This window comes from Cotesia typhae, unplaced genomic scaffold (genome assembly GCF_013202065.1).
Source record: "Cotesia typhae breed Kobodo isofemale line unplaced genomic scaffold, CoteBio_Ctyphae contig_25, whole genome shotgun sequence".
Lineage (NCBI taxonomy): Eukaryota > Metazoa > Arthropoda > Insecta > Hymenoptera > Braconidae > Cotesia > Cotesia typhae.
In genome coordinates this window covers 72,501-93,717 of record NW_027423731.1, presented here as the reverse complement: position 1 = coordinate 93,717, position 21,217 = coordinate 72,501, and the positions used below count along the sequence as shown (strand labels likewise).

Below are 21,217 nucleotides of genomic sequence, written 5' to 3'. Positions count from 1 at the left end.
TTTTAGATTTTCCGAAGAAACTCCGAATTTCTCGATGATAAACATTTTTAATTTCTTTTTTCTTCTTTCATATGAAACTTTGACATTTTTTACAAATATCTTGAAAATTTCAGAATGGTGTTTTTTCGATTTCTATTTTTTCAATTGAAAAATTTTTCATAAATTAATTTTTCCTATGTCACATGGATATTTCGATCATATGTTAATAAAGAAAAAATCCCCATGTTAACATTGGAAAAATAGCAAAAATCCCTATGTTTTTTTCGCCGTGCACAGTCATTGCGTCAAAGAATTTTGTGTTAAATATTTAACACACAGAAAGAAAGAAAATCTTGAGTCAAGCGTAAATTTTCTTAAATCAAGAAAATCTTAACGAAGATTAAAAATTTCTTGAACGAAGTTAAATTTTTTTAAGCCAAAAAATTTTCTTCTTGCTCAAAAATAACTTCGGTCTTCCTTACAATTTTTAAGAAATATTTTTTTTGACGCAATGAAACAAAATTTTTTACTGTGTATAGATAAATGAAAAGACTTGAGTTTGTAATAGATTTATTATATTTTCAATCAACACAATAATCATTCATCATACCAACTAGCTTCAAAAGTAAGCTCCAAAATTGAATAAGTAATTATAACACAATACCAAATTCAAAAAGGATGTTTAGTATTGAAGAGTGTGCTGTTGAATCCACCTCAAATAGTAGTGAACTCGTGTAAAAACATCTGGAAAACCCTCAGCGCAAGGAACTACCCATGACGCGATTCCATGAACTTCATTATTAACAGTTAAGGGACCACCGCTGTCACCCTATTAATGAGAAGAAATAATTTTACGATAGTTTTAAGTTTAAGTATATAAATATGAATAGAAATAAATATTTCGTAACTTACTACACAAACACCAGCTCCCTGACCTTTCAAAACACAAATCTGACCAGGATTAATTTTATTTGAATGAGCTCTTGAACATTCCATATTGCTAATAACTATCATATCTAGTTTTTGCAAAATTTGAGGAACCAATGATGGATTATCAAAAGTTAAAGCGCCCCATCCACTTGCCATTACTCGAGTATTTGGAGGCAAGTCTCTGCTTGGCAAGTTAATTGGATGTTGAAAACGATTGAAAGCTATTGGATTAGCAAGCTAGAAAATTTGTAATACAATTAATATTTTTTATTTTATTTAAATTTAAATAAAAATGATAAAATATTACCGTCAGTATAGCAATATCATTTATCCAATTGTTTGTAGGGTCATAGTGTTCGTGATACACGATATTAATGACTTTATGAAATTGGCCGGATCGTAGTCCTAATCTGTCGTTGGTACCAGTCAAGACAGTCATATCCGGTACAACAGTCATAGTTTGATCATTTTGCATAACACAATGGGCGGCTGTTAAAATATGAATATCGCTGATAATACTACCACCGCAAATATGCTGCCCATACACTCGCAATGAAACTTGATGTGGAAATTCACCCGGTGGAGCCGTGAAACCGTTCACAATTTTGCTGGGTTTTTTGGACTCTACACCTGTAAATTTTGATAAATTCTAATGATGATTATTGATCTTATTTTTAATATCGCGCTACTGATGTCATAAGGGCGTATAATAAAAATCCTAATTTTTTTTCTAAGTCCAAAAAAATTTTTAGTTTGGAGAAAATTTTTTTTTTGCATTTCTTCACGTTTCATACAAAAATACGTTGATTCCCGAAAAAAATTTTTTATACGCCCTTATGGCATCCCAGGTGGGTCCCGGAAGCCATAAGGGCGTATAAACAAATTTTTTTTTAAAACCGACGTATTTTTGTATAAAACGTGAAGAAATGCAAAAAAAATTTTTTCTCCAAACTAAAAATTATTTTGGACTTGGAAAAAAAATTAGGATTTTTATGATGGCTTTTCACTGGGACCTTTTGTCTTTATACGCCCTTATGGCATCTGGAACGCGATATTATTTGTTTAAATATAATTGATTAACAGATAGATTGATTTTATTATACCATAAATGCAAAGCATTAAACTAATTATAACTATGCGTAGCATATTTAAAAGACGTTTGAGAAATCAACTTTTCGAAATGATAACTGTGAATGAAAATAAAATTTAAGGAGACTTTATATACATTCAACAGAAAATTAAATTGAATACAAGCTATGATTTGAAGAACGTAACTCATGTCAGTTATAGATCTTGTGGTATAAATTTGTCGAAAAATATTTAGAGCGAAGAGAAAAATGAAAATAATAAATCATTTATTGTTATACCCTTATCACTTCAATTGCTACAACTGCGTAACAACGATTACGTAAAGGACTGTTGGAAATGAATTAGGAGTTAGCGAAAAATGCTATTTTTAACATATTTTAATGACAATAACCATACTGACACAGATTTATTCATTTATGTACATCACCAAATTATTACGCCATAAACTTATTTTAAACAGTAATGATTAAAGTAAATATAACAATTTATACTTTCATTGAATAAACAGCTGTGATAAGCTATAGAACTTATAATTTATAAATTTTACAATTCATATTTATATTTAGATTTTTTTCAACACTAAATAAATTTCTGTATGTTAAATTATAATTTAAGTATTTATTTATTTTATATTTTAAATTGAGTTATAGTTATATTAAAATTTAATTTATATTAAATTTTATAACTGTTAATTGAATTATAATTTAAGCTTGATATATTTTAAATATAAATAATAGTGCATTTTTTTTTTTTAGTTTAAATTAGAAAATTTACATCAGTTTTAAATGATGTTTTTTGATTAAAAGATGATTATAATTAATGAAATTCTTGAAAAATTTAAATTATCATTAAAAAAAAAAAAGTAATTGCATGAGAAAATCAATATTAAATTATTTTAATAATTAATTTCAAGTTGATTTCCTGAATTTTGGTGCTTTGCTTATTTTTGAATTACGAAAAATATTCTCCGGAGTAACTGATGTATCAGTAGTTGATCCTCGATACATTGACGTTGTGATATGTCCTGAATCTGGAGTGGTATTGTATCCAGGATAAAAATATTTCAAGTCATTGTAATCTCTAGTGATACATAAAAAATAATTTAATAATTAGAAAAAAAACAACGTAATAAAAATAAATTGAATAAGTAGTTTAAGGGGGAACACCAATGTGACGATCGAAAAAAAAAAGGTGACTTTTGGGAATTTTTATGACAGGGAAAATGAAGGAATTTGGGAATCGGATTTTTTTTTATTTTATTAAGGGTACATCAAAGATTATTACCCTAATTTTTTATTGAAAAATATTTAATTATTACAAAGTTATTAACAATCTCGTAGATTAAATTCTAGAAAAAATTCCCCCCTCCATGGTCGGTTCGATAACTGGTTTCGAAAATCGAATTTTCATCAGATCTCGATGTTTTAAGGTCCTGGAAAGGTCTCCTGATATGTCCTACAATGATGATCGTATGTCCACATGCGGGTGTGTATAAGCCTCTCATAACTTTCAAACGGCTTGACCGATTTGAACGAAATTAGTGACATTTGAAAGGGGTTCACCTCAATTTGTTTTAATATAAAATTTTGAAAACTCAACAAAAATATAATTATAATATTATCATTTTTTATAGATTAATTCAAATGTTAACTGGCCAAAAACGGTACTAAAGTGGCTAAAAACGGTACTTCTATCCTATGTCTTTTAAAATTAAAATGAATTAAAACGTCGCGATTTTGAATTTGATTCAATACTTTTCAGTAGCTACTTAAAAATTGGAATTTTAATACGTTGAAAGTTTGAATTCTTTTCAATACTTTTTTTAATACATCCTTGAAAATTGAAATAAATTCAAATAATAAAAGGTTGAGTACTTTTCAATACTTTTTAATACATTCGTAAAAATTGAATTGAATTCAAGTAATAAAAAGTTGAATACTTTTTAATACTATCATGCGATTTGGAAATAATTCAATTCATGAAGATTTGAATCGAACATAAAAGCTTTTAATGTTTATATTAATATTAAAATGGATTCAAAAGAATTGAAAGTTTTTGAACACTTTTTTTTTAATCAGAGATGGTTTTTATGTGTGATTATTAAATATTAGACCATCACATACGCTTTAACCGTGCTGTACCTTTTAATAATTTTTTTTTTTTTTTAATTTTCGAAAACTATAACGAATTCGAAGGATAACTTGTCGGGGATATTTTGTCCGGAGATCAATAAGCCTGATACCATTTTACATATGTATATATATCCTTTCTGAGTAATATCTTTATATGAACAGTGATTACTCCGAAATGTGCTTAACACTAATAACAACAATTCAAGTACATAAATACTTTCAATTTGTGTATTTATTCTTCATTAACGTGTTGATAATTCCTACAATGCATAGTTTGGTGGCAATGAGTCATTTTTACTTAATTATTAGGGCTTTGTGTCAGTAAAATAATTCACAATATATTTTTCGACTCAGTTGGATTGTCGATTCGTATCCAGAAGAATTGGAGTTTATATTTACGATCCAATTTTTTGACTAAGTTTATTATTAATCCCTACGTTTATATAATATTTACAGTTTTATGTGTAATAGTTATCATTTATCACGTGTAGAAATTTATTAATTGTGTTTCAACTGGGTTCCTTTCAGCCAGGAATTTTTATAGAATTTTATCAGACAAGAACAAAATCTACCCACAAATATTACTCAAGAAAAATATTAAAATGGATCAAGGACATTCTTCAAAACAACCCCAGTTCCAAGATTCCTATACTTGGAAATCAGTGCCTTACAACCAAAATTCGTCAGTTAAATCGAATAATTTTAAGCTTTCATGTAATATTGAAGTAGAGTGTTGTTTATCAGCGTTCCGATATCAAAATTCAAGCGTGACAGTTTTGCACGTACAAGTTGAAAAAATCTGTGGATTGAGGCCCTACGGTGCGGCTGACATTACGATCACATTGAGCGATGGATGCAGTAAAACTGAAGAAATTCGCGACTGGTTTAAGGACAGCAGCGTATTTTGTTTCTCCAACAGAACTGGCGATAATCAATGGCGCCCAGATATCAAGTGCGACATTACTTGGTATGGATTCATCAGCAAAGAAGAATGGAAGAATGTTTTCAACAAGAAGAAAGTTCTTCCATTAGACGAACTGTTATTTTTAGATCATGGCAAAGACGTCACTTTGATTGTTGAAGGTAAAATTATACGAGCACACAAATGTATTCTTCAGTATTACAGTCCTATTTTTTGCGCAAATTTTAAAGCAGCAGGTGACGCTGTTAGAAATATTGTTTTGCGCTTACCTAAATTTGAATTTGACGGAATAAAAGAAGTATTGAGATTTATGTATCTTGGAAAATTTCAGATAGATGATTTTACCACGTGGTTTCCTGCATTGACCGTCGCAAAAGTTTATAAAATTGATAAAATAGAAAAATATTGCGAAAATAAAATAGCGAAATTCTTTAAACAAGGAAATATGCCAGCAGACTCAATGTTGTCTAGTCAACTCATAATGTGATGCTCGTACTTTGCAAGCCGTAAATCTAGTTTATTTTTCTCTATTTATTTAAAATATAATCATTTGTCAATTATTCCTCTTGTTTCATTGATAAGGTCAAAATCAAATATTAATTATCTTCAAAAGTGTTTTTGTAATTCTGTAGATCTAAGTAAACATTTATAACCATTACCCTGTATCGTCTTCACAAAATAAAATCATTATTTTCATGAGTAACAAACTGGAATTATTTTTTTTTTTTTTTTAGATTTAGTAATACAATTATTTAATTTGTTATCATGATTATAACATATGTTTTTAAAATATTATTATATATACGAGTAAAAATGAAGATAACAAAAAAATTTATTATTTCTACACGGAAAGAACAAAATGACACTGCATATCCTCCTATATTATACCCAATGTAATCTGTGGTAAAAAAAAATTTCAGATAATATCAAATATAATCCAGATTACACTAAATTATTTTTGTACTATAATCTGTGTGATCTCCGATTTGATTAAGTTATTTTTCTGGTTATACCGCGTAAAATTACACTGGATATAATCCGAAAAAATATCCCGTATAATTTAAATTATACTCAGTAGAATCTTGGATTATATAATTTTTTCAAAACTTGTGATATTCAACTTTTTTCTTTTTTAATTTATAAATTTTATTGAAAATTTGTTAAAATTGTAATAATTATTATTTTTAAATTGTTCAGTTTTTTTATGTATTTTTCAAAAATGCAATGCAATGCTTGGATAGATAATATTTAAGGATCATTTAAGCACAATTTTTCCGATAATTTGGGGTTGAAAAATTTTTGATAAATATTTTCAAGTGGGATCACCATTTTAATTTTTATTTTTTTGAACGAAATTTCTATTTGATTTAATTGATGTATTAAAAAAAAAAAATGCGCAATTAAAAAAAAATTAATAATCACAATTTTCATAAATTTTACAAATTTTCAAAAAAATTTATAAATTAAAAAAGAAAAAAGTTGAATATCACAATTTTTGAAAAAATGATATAATCCAAGATTCTACTGAGTATAATTCAAATTATACGGGATATTTTTTCGGATTATATCCAGGGTAATCTTACGCGGTATAATCAGAAAAATTACTTGGTCACATCGGAGATTACATTGAATATAATACAAAGATCAGTTAGTATAATCTGGATTATTTGTGTTATTATCTAAAATTTTTTTTCACTACAGATTACACTGAGTATGATATGGGAGGATGTGCAGTGTAATTTTGTTCTTTCCGTGTATTAGAGAATTAAAATTAATTCCGATAATAGAAGAGTAGTAAAATTCCGAAAAATATTCATTGACGCGTATGTTAAAATTATTACAGTGAAAATTTTTTTGAACTCATGACTATTACATTGAAATTTATGAAACTAACTGTGATTAAAAATTCAATTCACAGAACACAAACGTTTTTGTTGTATTGTATTCAGTCATAAATATCTATATCTTAAATGATAAGTTTCACTTTATGGTCACTTATTTAAGTATAACTTAGGATGAGTGCCAACAAATAAAATCCTGAAAAATGAAAACGTTGAAAAAATCAAGTTTTAATACAAAATTTTTGATTTTAATTAAATAAAAAAATTTTTCTTTATTGATGAGGTAGTAAATTACATTTTTATTTGTTTATTTTTGCACAATATATTATTATATTTTGTAAAACGTAGCATATAATCTATATATTTAAACGTTGTTAAATGTGTGTCCAAGCTTTTTAGAAGAATTTTTGGATATTGTAATTTTTTCATCATTAAATATGACCTTCCAATTATCTTCAAATAAATTACACACATAAATCCCAGTTTTTTTTTTTTACATTATACAGTATAATATCGCATGATTTAACAATCTGATCTTAAATATGCAATCATATAAAAAATTTAAATTGACGACTTGAGAGTATGCAAAAATAGTATAATACAAAGTGCGTATGTATCTGCTTCACGACTATCTAAAGTCTATTAAAATAAACTTAAATCGATTATAATAATTTAAGAAGCGAAAAATGTATTTACAAAAGTTGAATTAATAAGAAGTAATGACTCATTAAGTTAATAAATTAAATGAACGTAGATTTTAAATATAAAAAAATTTAACTATAAACTTAAAAATTATGAAAACATAGTCATTAAATCTTGTACTGATAATTTTGAGCTTTCCTTATTTTTACCGCTTAATATCGAATTAGCCAGAGATAATTTTTTTTCTTGTAAATTTTGGATGGTTTCTTCAATTGTATCATTGCATATAAGTTTGTAAATAAACACATTTTTTTTCTGTCCAATACGATAAATCCGATCACATGCTTGACATTCTAATTGAGGATTCCAATGTATATCAACAAGAATCAAGTGGTTCGCACCAACTAAATTAAGACCAACGCCACCCGCACAAAGCGATAACAACATAATTTTAGGATTTTTTTCTTGATTAAAAGAATTTATGATACCTTGACGATTTTTTACAGCGACTGCCCCCGTAAACATTTCAAATGTAGCACCGGGTACAGTACGTAAATTTTCACCAATTATTTGAAGATAAGTTGACCATTGTGATACTATTATTAATTTTTCCCGTTTCGCTAAGATATCACGCACTAGATTAAGAATTACAGTCAACTTAGAACTACATCGTTTTGGGTTGAATACTGGATTTTCTGATGTTAAAAGATGCTCAGAAATGCCTTTATCAACTCCAACTGCTTCATTTTCTTCGCCTTGATCAGAAGCGTCCTTAGAAATATTTAAGCCTTCCAGTTGAGCAACAAGATTGTTCTGCACTTGATCAGAATCTTCACCTCCGTCTGCTCCATCAATCTCAATTTCCTGTTTGTCTAACATATCGTGAATCAATGAAGGTTGACAACAAATTTGACGGAGTCTAAGGAGAAGAACTAAAATTTCAAATGTTTGAACATCAGCATGTCTCGCTAACAATTGTTGCTGTGCTTTATTAAAACTATTTTTAAATTTATTCGCAACACCAAGTGGAACAAGAGCGTCTTTTTCTGCCCGCTGGTGTAAAAATTGTGCAAAAATTGTTCGAGAATACATCATAACTTTATCATATACAAGACGTTCGTCTTTATCTAAAGAAATTTTTATAATTTTCAAATGTTTTTCCGGTAGAGAATCAATGTCACCTTTATTAATAAGCTCATTTTTAGTACGGCGAAGCATTAAAGATTTCATCACCATGGCAAGCCTTTCCACACCAGCATCGCTCTTGTTTTCAACCCAACGCTTCCAAACTCGTATATCGTCGAACGGTGAGCATTTTAAGAACTTCAATATCGCAAATATATCCATTCCTTTATTGTGAATTGGTGTGCCCGTGAGTGCCCACCGTTTTTTAGCTTTCAACTGACAGACTGCTTCACAAGCTTGACTTTTGTGATTACGAATCGCATGAGCTTCATCTAGAATGATTCGTTTCCATCGAATTTGAAAAAGTTGACCATTATTTTTTAACTCACGTACTAATAAATTATACGTTGTAATGACTATATCATTACGAGCAAGACGTCTTGGAGCTTTTTCACGATTATTACCATGATAAACTTCAGTAACAAGGATTCCACGTTTGCATCGTGTATCTATTTCATTTTTCCACTGGTTAATCAGCGAGGCTGGACACACAACTATGGTTCCCCCTTGATATTTACACTGTTGATCTTCAATATTATCAGGATCATAGACATCATCATCATCATTTTCAGTTAAGCTATCTGCAAGTGATTTAATCACCAATGATATTATTGTGAGCGTCTTACCTAATCCCATGTCGTCAGCAAGTACACCCCCTGGAGGTTTCTGTTTCTCGCGCCATGTTAACCAAGCTAAAGCATGTTTTTGATGAGGCATAAGTTTTACTACTAGTCCTTTAGGGTCTTTAACTTGTTCATTTTTACTGGGTTGTGATATTAACGATCCATGAAGATTTTCTAGACGTTCCACTGTCAACGCTTGTTCATTTTGAAATGTTGCCAATGCTCGTTTTCCTAATCCTTCAGTGACCGTATTTGCAGTGGGTTTCAACAATTTTTTACGATCAAAATTCAAGCTATTGGAGCTTGCTTCTGGTGAATTAACGCTGCTGTGGAGATTATAATTAGGGTCATTCATGGAATTTTCTTTGTCAGATGAAAGATTATGACTCAAATCTGTGTATGCGACACTAGAATTATTATCTTCCATTTGTTCAAGCTGCTTTTTATACTCATCTAAACTCTCTTGATTTTTCAGTATAGATTTTCTTATATTTTTTCCTCCATCAGGAAGTAACTCGCAATTACCTTGCATTAAAAATATCTGAAAAATTGTTTTCTTTACAATTTTTTATTCAATACTAATTAAAAAATTTTCTAAATAAAATAATTAATACCTTAGATCTTTCGATATCGGTTATAAGACGTTTAATTTCTTTTTTTATTTCACTTCTAGTTGTTGGCTTGGTTAATGATCGTTTTGGTGGTTTTCTTTCTTCATTTTTAGTGGCTGGAGATTGCTTATCTGAAAAAGAAAAAATTTTTTTTAATAAGTTAATGTACCAATAGCTAAATAATAAAAAATGACCTTTATCCAATTAAGAATAGACATAATACCATGATTAAATGTAACAGTCTCTTGGGGTGTATCGTCTTGATGACTACTATCTTCATCATTTATTTCATATTCATCTTTGGTATGATCGCTGCTGTTCATTATTCTACTTGATGAATTAATAGATTTATGAGAATCATTGTGGTCAATACTATCTTCTTTCGTTGGAGTATTAATGATCTCGCTATCGTGATTTTTGTTCTTACTATTGATTTTACTCTCATAACTAACATCACAATTTGTATTTGTTGTGTTTTTGCTATTACCGTTATCATGAGTGTTTTTGCTACTATCATCATCGATCTTACTAATTACGCGTGGGCTATGGTTTTTACTTGTATCATTTTTAGATGCTAGCATTTTTTTTCCATGATTCAAATGTTTTGGACTATGATCAACACGGTCATCAACGTTTTCTTCATAGTCATCACTCAATGATGTATTATGATTTTTATTCTCTTGATCACTTCCATTACTACCATCATCATTATCATCTGATTCATTAGAATCATCATCCGACGAACTAGATTCATGATGAGCAATTATGTGAATACTTCTACGTACTGCTTTTCGAATATTCATTACGACATCATCCGTATCATGATCTTCATTCACTCTGAAAATTAACACAAAATGACATCAATTGTTTAAAATTCGTCTTCTTGGAAAATTACTTGGAAAATTATAATGATTTCTAAATAAGAATCGAATTGTAGCTTCATAACTAATAGCACTTCATAGCTAAGTTAAAAAAGTTCAATAAAAATATTTATAATTAGAAATAACCAGTTTTTTGTCTCGATTAATCAAAAATGAAAAGATACCCTTTTAAAACTCAACTCCTCAAATGAGAGAGAAAGCATGTAATGGAAAGTGTGCTGCTTCTGTGATATAAATATAAAAAAATTGTAGAATAATAAAATGAAATGTGATGCAACTATAAAGTAAAAATAAAATATTAGTTTTGTTGGACAATTAACATAAAAGCTGGACAAGCAGAAAAGTCTTAATAAAAATAATATATGATGTTACCAAAGTCTGATACCTAATATGTACACTGATAAAAAAAATTAACTTTACTCAAGAGCTAAACTCTTGAACCAAGAATACCATTTTGAAGAAAATGATTTTCTTGATTCAAGAGAATAAATTCTTGAGCTAAGAAATTATTCTTGGTCTAGGAAAATTTTCTTGAGTCAAGAATTTATTTTCTTGACTTAAAAAAATCATTTTCTTCAAAATGGAATTCTTGATTCAAGAGTTTGGCTCTTGAGTCAAGTCAATTTTATGACATTAAAGTTAGCAGTCACTTAACCATTTTTTAATTTTGTTTAACAAATAGGTTTTTTCCAAAAAAAAAATTATTTAAAAAATTGCATTTCTTATTTTTTTACATTTCTACATGTCAATTTTTTTTTTTTTTTACTTTTTTTTGTGTCATAATTTATTTGTTTCAAAAATTTTTAAAATGATCAAATGTCTGCTAAATTGATTTTCATGTCAATTTTTTTATCAGTGTAATATGAATATGTTGAAAGTAGTTTGTAAGAAATATGTTTATGTATCTAATGCTTAAAATATTTTTTGTAAAACACATAAATGTGATACAAATAAAACTCATTATCTATCTATCAATAAAATCTTTCCATAAAAAATACAAATAACTCACTCATCCTCAGAATCCGACAAAATTCTATTTATTTTTTTCCTACTCGTGTTTGGTTTGCAAATAATACTTTCCTCAAGAATCTCATCAGACTCCCTGCAAACAAAAATGTGACAAGTAATAATTTTTATAATTAGTGACGGAAAATTAATAATAACGATAAAACAAAAATAAAATTGTTTTACTTACCCTTCACCAGATTCAGGAATTAGTTTATTATTACGAAGTTTTCCCTTAACACGATAATCTGATTTATTTACTTTTGGCTCGTCATCAGAGTCAACAACTATTAAATCTTGCTCTGCCATTCTAATTTCTTGATTGTTAATTTTTATTTGACTGTATTAATCAACAAGCTTTATGTTTATATAAATTAATGCGTTAGTTACAGTCAAATTGTTACGTTGTGTTATGGTTCAGTGACGCTTTGTTATTAATTGAAACTAGTTGAGACTCGTCCATGCTGTAACTGACAAAAATTTCAAACTTACTATCTTATGCTGCCCTCTATGTTTATTTTCTTTTTCAATGCTTCCTTCATCCTCTAAAATACATGAAAGTCTTGAAGTTAGTTAAAAGTCGAAACTCGCAAAAATCGGGCCACGATTCATTATTGGTTCAAATTTAGGCGCGCTATTCAAATTTCTAGTAAAATATGAAAATTAATTTAGCATGACATTAAAGTTAGCTGTCACTATTATAGTTCTTCAATTTTTTTCATTAAATAAATTTGCTCCGAAAAATTAATTATGAAAAATTGCATTTTTTCCTTTTTTAATTTTCTAGATGTCAATTTTTTGTTCTTATTTTTTTTTGCTATAATTTATTTGTTAAAAAAATTTTTAAAATGAATTATTATCTGCTAAATTGATTCTCATTAATTTAGCAGATATTTGATAGTTTTAATAATTTTTTTAACAAACAAATTATGGCAAAAAAAAATTGACATGTAGAAATTTTATAAAATTAAAAATGCAATTTTTTAAAAATAATTTTTCGGAACAAATTTATTTGTTAAGAAAAATTAAAAAATAATTCCCCTCTACGAGATAAAATCTCTTAACTTGTTTTTTATTTAAAAATTTATATCAAAATTAAATTAGCCGACATCTGAAAATTTTTATAATTTTTTTTATTAATAAAAAAATTATTACAAAAAAATGAAAAGAAAAAATTTCACATGCAGGAGATTTAAAAAATTATACGTGCAATTTTTTAAAAGAAATTTTTTACTTGCAATTCAATTGTTGAACGTCGGCTAATTTTAGTATGATTAAATTTATTTTTACTTTTATCTACGTTTTATTTATTTTCAAATTTTCAAAATTATAAAATATTTGCTACATTTTACTTAAATTTGTTCAAGCTTTCATTTCAGAATAAAATTTAAATAAAAATTTTTGCGTTTACTTTAGATGAAGGTAAAAAAATTTATTTTAATCGAAAATAGTAACAAACTAAGGTTTAAAATAAAATTGTTGGTATCAATTAAATTAAAATTTTTTTTCTTTATTAATTAGGTAGTAAATAACATACGCCTTTTAAATTTTGTTAATTTTAGCACAATGCATTATTATATTACTTATAAAAAAGTAGCATAGAAACTATGCATTTAAACGCTGGTACATGTATATATATCCGAGTTCTTTTGGAGGATTTTCGGATAATGCAACTTTTTCATCATTAAATATGACCCATCGATTGTCTTTAAGTAAATGACACACATAATGTCCAACCATCGTCGAAGTCCCCATATGTGAGATAAAGCCTACAAGTTTATAATGGCTGTCACCATCACGATATTCGACTTGAGCCGGTCTAATTTCTTCTTCCATTACTCCATGTATATCAAGTTCATCCTGATGACTGATGATCCAATCTACTGCACGCTCTATATTATTATCCGCTTCTTTGAGTGCTTTTACAGCACGATCTTCAGCAAATCCTAAACTCAAAAGATATTCAAGGCCTGCTTCACTGGGTACAAAAGGTGCTTTTGATAGAGTTATTTCAATTCCCGGTGGGACGAATTTGTCTGCAAAATCGGAATCCATCATATGTTCTAAAAGCCAATTTGAAGCTACTTCGAGACCTTGATTTTCAGTAAAATACAATGCTCTCTTGCATGCTTCTGGTGGGAAACCCATGTCAATCAATTGACTGAGAATAGTCTGATCATAAACCGGCATTGGAATTTCAGCAGCTGCTTCTGGCAATACTTTTTCATTAGGTTGTAATCCACAACCACGCAGAGAAGTCAAATCTAATATGTCAGGCATTTCAACGGCAACATCTAATTTTGCCAGTGTCCAATCTTCATTGACAGTAAATTTTTTCAAGTGTATCAAAAGATAATCTGGAAATGTTGCAAGTCTTGTTATTTTTTTGGCAGTTGTTTTACCATTAATTGCAGTACTATAAAATTGTTCAATAGATTCAACACCAGCAAAAGTTTCGAGGCATGATGAAAATTTTATATGTGGTCGTACAGTAACACTGGAATCTAATTTTCTACCCGCAGCTTCAGCTTCTTTTTTTGCTCTCTCATGGGCAACAACCTCTTCTTTATTAGTTGCTGCTCCCATAGGAATTGGAAGTGGTAATAAATATTCTGGTCGGTATGAATATTGAACGTTACCAGAACTACTGCATTCGTAACGTTCTTCAACTTTAAATTTGAAACAATTTGCTGGATTTGCTCGTTGAACACTGTGGCGTTGTAAAATACTCAATAAATGCAATAAATATTCTTGAGCGTCTTGCTGACGATTAGAAGAAAATCCTGAATGTCCACGGCCTATCAAGCTTTTAAACATTCTTGGCTCAATACCTTGCTGTGCATCATTTTGATCTTCTGATTTTGGAGCGATTGAATATTTACCAGATAGTAAACCAGATCCCAATTTCGCCATTTGAACATTAAAATCATTGGCTGGATCACCGGTGTTATTATCAAAAATTTCTATCGCTGAATTAACGAATCGGTCAACGAAATCTGGAATCATAAAAATCATCTGCATTACGCTATTCAAGTAACAAGAATTTCCAAGATTCACAAGACCAGTATAACCGGGACCATAAATTGGAGTTAATTTACTGGCAGCTTCTTGAAGTGCTACCCATTCACCAAACTTTTGATTAAGATCTAACTCTAATTCAACCATTGATTTTTCAGTTTTTTCTAATTGAGTAATATTAATGCCCCAGTGAGCCAAGTGATCAATTAAATAAGGATCTTCAACCATATCATCTTCATCATATGAATACACATCTCCTTTTCCTTCCTTGGTGATTGTTCCTAATTTAACTGCTAAAGGATAACTGGTCTCTTGATAGTGTTGAACAGCATGATTATTACCACCCGAACCATCATAAAATTTACGTCCACACAAAATGGACCCATCAGTTAAATTTAACCATAAATTTTGATTGAGATCGCATTTATCACATTTCCAACCATTTGGTGGTATTTTTCTTCCATTATCCAGTTGCAACAAATTTGCAGCATGTTTAGAGATAATTTTAGCTTCACCATCCCAAGTACCCGCGAGAGCTTCTCTCTCAGCTGCTTTGGTTGCTGACTCAGCATTCAAAATAGACGTTATTGAAAGATTCATTTTCTCTGGTATTAAGTCGGATGGATATGGAAATGTTTTAAAATCTGGCAAAATAACAATTTCATAAAGATCTTCAAAAACATATTTCTTTTCGTTAGGATTGAATCCACCAGGTTCACCAATTGCCAAACGAGTTATTTTTTTCGCAGGTCCATCAGCGGCTTGCTCGTTTGAAACTTTTTTTAATCGTTTTATGTTGAGATAAACGCGTTGTCCAGTTTTATTGCTGTATCTTTTAACATAATCACGACCAAGTCCGTGAAAACTTGTCAGGCTCACGTACAAACCAAATTGAGATTCAGGTGTATCAAATGAGTAAACACATTCGTCTTTGTAAATTTTATCATGAGGCCCAGCGATTTTAACAACATCTGAGTACATACTCAACATCATTGTTGATTCCATTGTTAATTTTTCGTGGTACTTATAAAATTTGTTTATCAATTTTTTTGATAAAAGAATTTATATTATTCTGAAATTTAAAAAATATATCAATAAATAAGTTGTACGGATTAAAAAGATTGATAAATTATATAGCTCTCGTTTTAGCTAAATATAGTTATATTTAGTTAGTTTATGCTAGTTAGCACAAAAGTGAAAAATTTAATTGTTTTACTTAAAATTGACAATAATAATTAGAATTTTTATTCATCTAATCCTTCCTGTAATATTTTATTTGGAAATAAATTAAAAAAAAAAAAGGATTGATTTTAGCTAATTTCATCCTTTTAAAAATTCATATATAATGACTAGATATGTATATTGCACTAATTTTTTATGTTCATACTTGAAAAATATTTTTTTTTTCACTTAAAAAATACAAAAATTCTCTTCAGTTTACAATTTTTATAGTGATAAAAAAATTATTTAATTACTTTCATTTTTGTGCCATGTTTTTAATTGTGATTAAAATATTTCTGAATATTAGGTAAAGTACCCAGTAATTGAACACTTGTAAAAATGGGTCCAATACTTGAACAGACTTTTCGAAATGTTGTAATACAAAATCCGTATATTTATTATGAATAATATGCGCATGTTATAATTATTCAATTTTAATTATAAATTAAAACAATTATATTTTTATTAACATAAAGTTGACATGGCCAGAATAGCCGATAGATGTTATTTTTTTTTAAAAAAATTACTAAACCGTAAACCGAAAAATCAGTAAAAAAAAAGGGTATATCATCATTTTAAGTGAAGTAAAAAAAAATTGTACCCCCCACTCAAATAATCTTTTCTAAATAATACATATTTTTTGCAAAGACATAAACTATAATTTTTATATTAAATTTTAGCGTTCTATACCTCCAAATTTTCAAAACGGTACCCAGAACTTAAACAAGCCGGGGCCGTATAATTTTAACAGAACTCTAACCTGTAGTAGGTTTATAGACTAGTGATCAGCATTGTGATTTGTATTAATTACTGCAAATTACATAAATTTTATAAATAAAAATTATTAAATGTTTTGAATTGAGTTTTTTTGATTTATAATTAAAATTTTACTTTGTCATTCATAAAAAATGTAAATAAGAAATTAAATACAAATATTTCTCACTTTTAAATTAACATATTAAATATTTGCAGTATAATTTTTAATATTAATCAATAATAATAATATTCATCAATAATTTAATATTATTCAACAAACGTTAAAAATTTTTGGTGTGCCTATTGCCATATATATTATTAGTTTAACTACTGCGGCTTGTCAGAATTGATCGTTCAACTACTACTCCTTTCATAGTCCATTTTAAAAACGTCAAAATATAAATAATCAATTATCTTTGTTATTTTGCGCTTCAATAAATTCAAAATTGGTTATATTTTAATGAAAATCACTAATTTGAACTAATAATTACATCTTAATATATTAAAAGTAGGTCAAATAAGTTTTACTTTGAAATCTGTTCAACTACTGGGCACTTTACCTTATATATCGAATTTGCATACTTACTTATTTCAGTTCTAGTTCAATAATATAAATTTGGATTCGTAAATATTATATCAAGATAATATTTTTACATCATCAGTAGTAAACTAATTAATAATGAACATTAATTGGATACAAAAACTCTGAAAAAAGTTAGAAATATAATTTATTGATTAATCAACTAATTATTTCATATGCAATCGATTAAAAAATATATATTAAAACTTACTTATTGAAATGCTGAATTTGTTATATATAAATTTATTATATATAATATTAATAATAATTACTAAAATATTTAGTAAAATAAATGATGCGTTGGATTGAGATCACAGGAAAATTTTCTGAAAAAAAAAAATAAATTATACTGGTTGGAATTTTCCGTATTTTCTAATAAAATCCTGATACATAGATTTTTTTTATGTAAAAGTAACTTTGCAAAATGTTATTTATTTATAAATATAAATCTTTATCATAACTTATAAATGATTCAAGATACATATTTTAATTAAAAACTCATAATTTATTAGTTTTAGCTATTATTAAATATTATTAAAGATAAATTTACCTGTAACATTATTTCTATATTGACGATGAATTGTCATCAAAATAATAAGCCTTGAAAGTTTGGTTAGTTTTATTTTGGAGCTTGCTTATAATCCACTTTTGTAAACTTCGTCCATATTATGTCTATATATACCAGATGATGATGAAAAGACAAAATTTAACCAATCATTTTGAACCATACAGGAGAAAGACATTATTTTTATTGGACAATAAACATCGAATCACTGTGTATTGCTGCTTTTCATGAGACATTGTGGAGAAATCATGCGGTGAAAACAGTACCTTTGCGGTAAAAAGACGGAAGTACTTGGACAATTGATTTTAAATTACTAACAATACTTTCAATGACTGTGAAATCATCTCTTGCTACAATTGGGTATTTGCATGATTTTGATATTCATAAACTTTTGATATTTTTACATTCTATATAATTTTTTTAAATTTTTGGAAAAAAAATTTTTCGATTTTGTTCTTAAAAATTTAAATAATTTAATAAATAAAAAAAAGCAGATATTTAAATGAATAAGTAGCTCCATCTCGTGTATGTGACGTCATAGTGCTTATTTCATTTGAAATTTTAAGCGCCAATCTCTTGTAAACACGTGGCAGGTGTAAACAATTGTTGTGTTAATTGTGATTGATTAAAAAAAGATCTGGTTGTGTTGTTTATAATAAAATAAAATTATTTAATTACTCGAAATGTCGTCAAAAAATGAGTTTTATTGGTGTATAGTTCCAACGTGTAGAAATACTGGTAAATCGACACCAGAAAAAATTTTTATAAATGTTTCATTAAATTCTATTAAACGGAAAAATCAGGATTCACTTTTCGCCGAGGCATTTTTATTAATTCGTTGATAATCACAAACTACACTGTTGAACTGATGCTTCTCAAAAGTCTTAGTATAACAACATTGACATGTTCATAACCTCCAAACACATTCACTTTAAATTTAAAAAAACATTTCACAAAAATTTATTTCACTTTTAATTATTTTCAACAAAATCTAGCATTAAAAATAGAATGTATAAAACTTAAAATTGAAAAAACTTAACTTTAAGTTTTTAGCAATGTAAAATATTATACATGACTTAAATGCTCATTCAAATATACGCGCTACAAACAGCACAATGACGTCACACCAATCACATCACGTTTTACATCACGTGACTTTTATGTAATTTAGGATCACTTTTATTTATTAAATTATTTAAATTTTTAAGAACAAAATCGAAAAATTTTTCTTCCAAAAATTTTAAAAAATTATATAGAATGTAAAAATATCAAAAGTTTATGAATATCAAAATCATGCAAATACCCAATTTCATTTTTTATTTCAACTAGAATAAATATTTACAGATACTAAAATTAATATAATAAAAACACATGATACTTACTATAACACTGAAGTTGACAGATATTAAAATTGGATGATTAGACACTTTTCCTAATAATTTTTTTAAAGTTTTATTGCAATTAAATTATTAAAAAAAAAAATTACCTAAAAAGTTTCACATGTGAAAATTAATAAAAATTATAAGTGAAAATTTTTAAAAGCATTTTTTTATTGTAATTATTTTGTTAAAAAAATGTTTAAAATTGACAGCTGATCGCTAACTTCAGTATTATTACTTATTGGAATTAGCAGATATTTGAAGATTTTTTTGTTTCATCACTTGAAAATAACTTGCTTAAATTAACAAATTTTTTTTGTTATCATTTGTTAAAAAACGTTTCAATTAATAAGACGTGAATAGATTTTTTTTTTTTATGAAAATTAAGTTAGCCGACATCTAAAAATTTTAATAATTTTTTTTTATTGAAAAAATTATTACAACAAAATAAAAAAAATTTTTATTTGTAAAAAACTTGAAAAACTATAAGTGCAATTTTTTAAAAATATATTTTAGTTCTAATTTAATAAATTAAAAATAATTAAAAAATTTAAAACGTCGGGTAACTTTATTATTATTTTTTTCTTTCAGATACTTTCAGACAACAATTTTTAAATAATCAGAATTTAGCGATTTTTTGATGATACCGAAATTTACAAAAATCTGTGAATTTTTGGGGATTTTTGTAACAGTTAATTGTTAACTAATATCAACTAATTGTTAACTAAATTATAATGAAAAAATTTTAATTAAAAAATTCCACATTTACAAATTTAGAAGAATTACAAGTGTAATTTTTAAAAAGATTACACTTTTAATTTTTAAAAAGATTACACAAGATTAGACAAAAAAAAAATTTTTTCTGTCTAATCAATTTGTAATAAAAAAAAAAAAAAAAAATCGTCAGAATTTAAAAGAAACTAACCCAACTGAAAACTACACAAGTTTACCCGAGTCAAAATTTAAATCGTAGCTTGAGCGTATTAGAAGTTGAAAACGTAGGACTAACGTATTGAACGTTAAAATCATTATTTGAATGTAATGGACGTTAAAAACTTATGTTGAACGTATCTAATGTATTGTAAATGTAAGTAATATTAAAACTACTCAAATAAGTACACATGCTTGAAGCGTAAACAGACTACTTTATGTCAAATTCTCATCAAATTTTCTAATATTTTGTGAATTTTTGCCCGCAGCCACATAAAACTTTTAGAAATCATTCCAAAGCTAAAAAATTTTGATAAAACATTTCCATAAAAAAATGATAAAATTAAGCTAAGGAATATAAAATCTCCCTAACAGAACTGAAAAAAAAAATTTTTATACTCTACTTACGTTTCAAGCATGTGTAGTTATTTAAGTCGTTTTAACATTACTTATTTTCACACATTATTGGTACTCTTGACATTTTTAATATGTTGCATACGTTCAACATACCTTTTTATTGTCCATTACGTTCAAATGACGATGTTAACGTTTGATACGTTGATCCTACGTTTTCAACGTCTAATACGCTCAACGATTTAAACGTTTAATACGTTGAATCTACGATTTAAATTTCGACTCGGGTAATTATTGTTCATTTTAATGAACATTTAAAATACTTTAAAATAGTTCATACTATCGAGATATTATTTTTGTAAATACATTTTTTATGTGTAATCTTTTATTATTGTCAAATTTATCATTCTTTTTTAATGTTAAGTATAATTATCATGATAAATTTTTTCGTCGTACAAGTTTTGTTTATAAAACTATATTCTTTTAAAACTTTTAAATGTATATATAAATATATATAAATATATATATTTGAAAATGCATAAATGATTAACACCGGTAGTATTTCTTTTAACCT

General features: G+C 27.2%; 4 protein-coding genes across 4 annotated transcripts; 1 reads left to right on the top strand and 3 right to left on the bottom strand.

Moving 5' to 3' along the window:
- Nucleotides 1-661: 661 nt before the first annotated feature.
- LOC141525118 (chymotrypsin-2-like) lies at nt 662-3,005 on the bottom strand. Its single transcript, XM_074239467.1, has 4 exons — nt 2,954-3,005; nt 1,217-1,539; nt 892-1,146; nt 662-808 (listed from the first exon to the last, which is right to left on the bottom strand). The coding sequence occupies exons 1-4, from the start codon at nt 3,003-3,005 to the stop codon at nt 662-664; spliced, it is 777 nt and encodes a 258-aa protein (XP_074095568.1).
- A 1,426-nt stretch (nt 3,006-4,431) lies between these two features.
- On the top strand, nt 4,432-5,759 carry LOC141525127 (uncharacterized). The gene is made up of 2 exons (XM_074239480.1): nt 4,432-5,213; nt 5,384-5,759. Exons 1-2 carry the CDS (start codon nt 4,733-4,735, stop codon nt 5,389-5,391), a joined length of 489 nt encoding a protein of 162 aa, XP_074095581.1. The 5' UTR covers nt 4,432-4,732; the 3' UTR covers nt 5,392-5,759.
- A 1,373-nt stretch (nt 5,760-7,132) lies between these two features.
- Nucleotides 7,133-12,319, bottom strand: LOC141525126 (transcription termination factor 2-like). Its single transcript, XM_074239479.1, has 5 exons — nt 12,031-12,319; nt 11,845-11,937; nt 10,178-10,791; nt 9,958-10,085; nt 7,133-9,884 (listed from the first exon to the last, which is right to left on the bottom strand). Exons 1-5 carry the CDS (start codon nt 12,147-12,149, stop codon nt 7,686-7,688), a joined length of 3,153 nt encoding a protein of 1,050 aa, XP_074095580.1. The 5' UTR covers nt 12,150-12,319; the 3' UTR covers nt 7,133-7,685.
- Nucleotides 12,320-13,334: 1,015 nt separating this feature from the next.
- Usp5 (ubiquitin specific protease 5) lies at nt 13,335-18,071 on the bottom strand. The gene is made up of 4 exons (XM_074239454.1): nt 17,966-18,071; nt 17,627-17,741; nt 17,422-17,540; nt 13,335-15,930 (listed from the first exon to the last, which is right to left on the bottom strand). The coding sequence occupies exon 4, from the start codon at nt 15,861-15,863 to the stop codon at nt 13,446-13,448; it is 2,418 nt and encodes an 805-aa protein (XP_074095555.1). The 5' UTR covers nt 15,864-15,930; nt 17,422-17,540; nt 17,627-17,741; nt 17,966-18,071; the 3' UTR covers nt 13,335-13,445.
- Nucleotides 18,072-21,217: the final 3,146 nt, after the last annotated feature.

Excerpts from the sequence above, each read along its gene's own strand:
- LOC141525127 (XM_074239480.1), top strand. The coding sequence starts at position 4,733 with ATGGATCAAGGACATTCTTCAAAACAACCCCAGTTCCAAGATTCCTAT.
- LOC141525126 (XM_074239479.1), bottom strand. The coding sequence starts at position 12,149 with ATGGCAGAGCAAGATTTAATAGTTGTTGACTCTGATGACGAGCCAAAA. Across the intron at positions 10,086-10,177 it reads GACTGTTACATTTAATCATG|ATAAGCAATCTCCAGCCACT; the intron begins GTATTATGTCTA and ends TTTCTTTTTCAG. Across the intron at positions 9,885-9,957 it reads CCGATATCGAAAGATCTAAG|ATATTTTTAATGCAAGGTAA; the intron begins GTATTAATTATT and ends ACAATTTTTCAG.
- Usp5 (XM_074239454.1), bottom strand. The coding sequence starts at position 15,863 with ATGGAATCAACAATGATGTTGAGTATGTACTCAGATGTTGTTAAAATC.
- LOC141525118 (XM_074239467.1), bottom strand. The coding sequence starts at position 3,005 with ATGTATCGAGGATCAACTACTGATACATCAGTTACTCCGGAGAATATT. Across the intron at positions 1,540-2,953 it reads TACTCCGGAGAATATTTTTC|GTGTAGAGTCCAAAAAACCC; the intron begins GTAATTCAAAAA and ends CAAAATTTACAG. Across the intron at positions 809-891 it reads AGGGAGCTGGTGTTTGTGTA|GGTGACAGCGGTGGTCCCTT; the intron begins GTAAGTTACGAA and ends TCTCATTAATAG.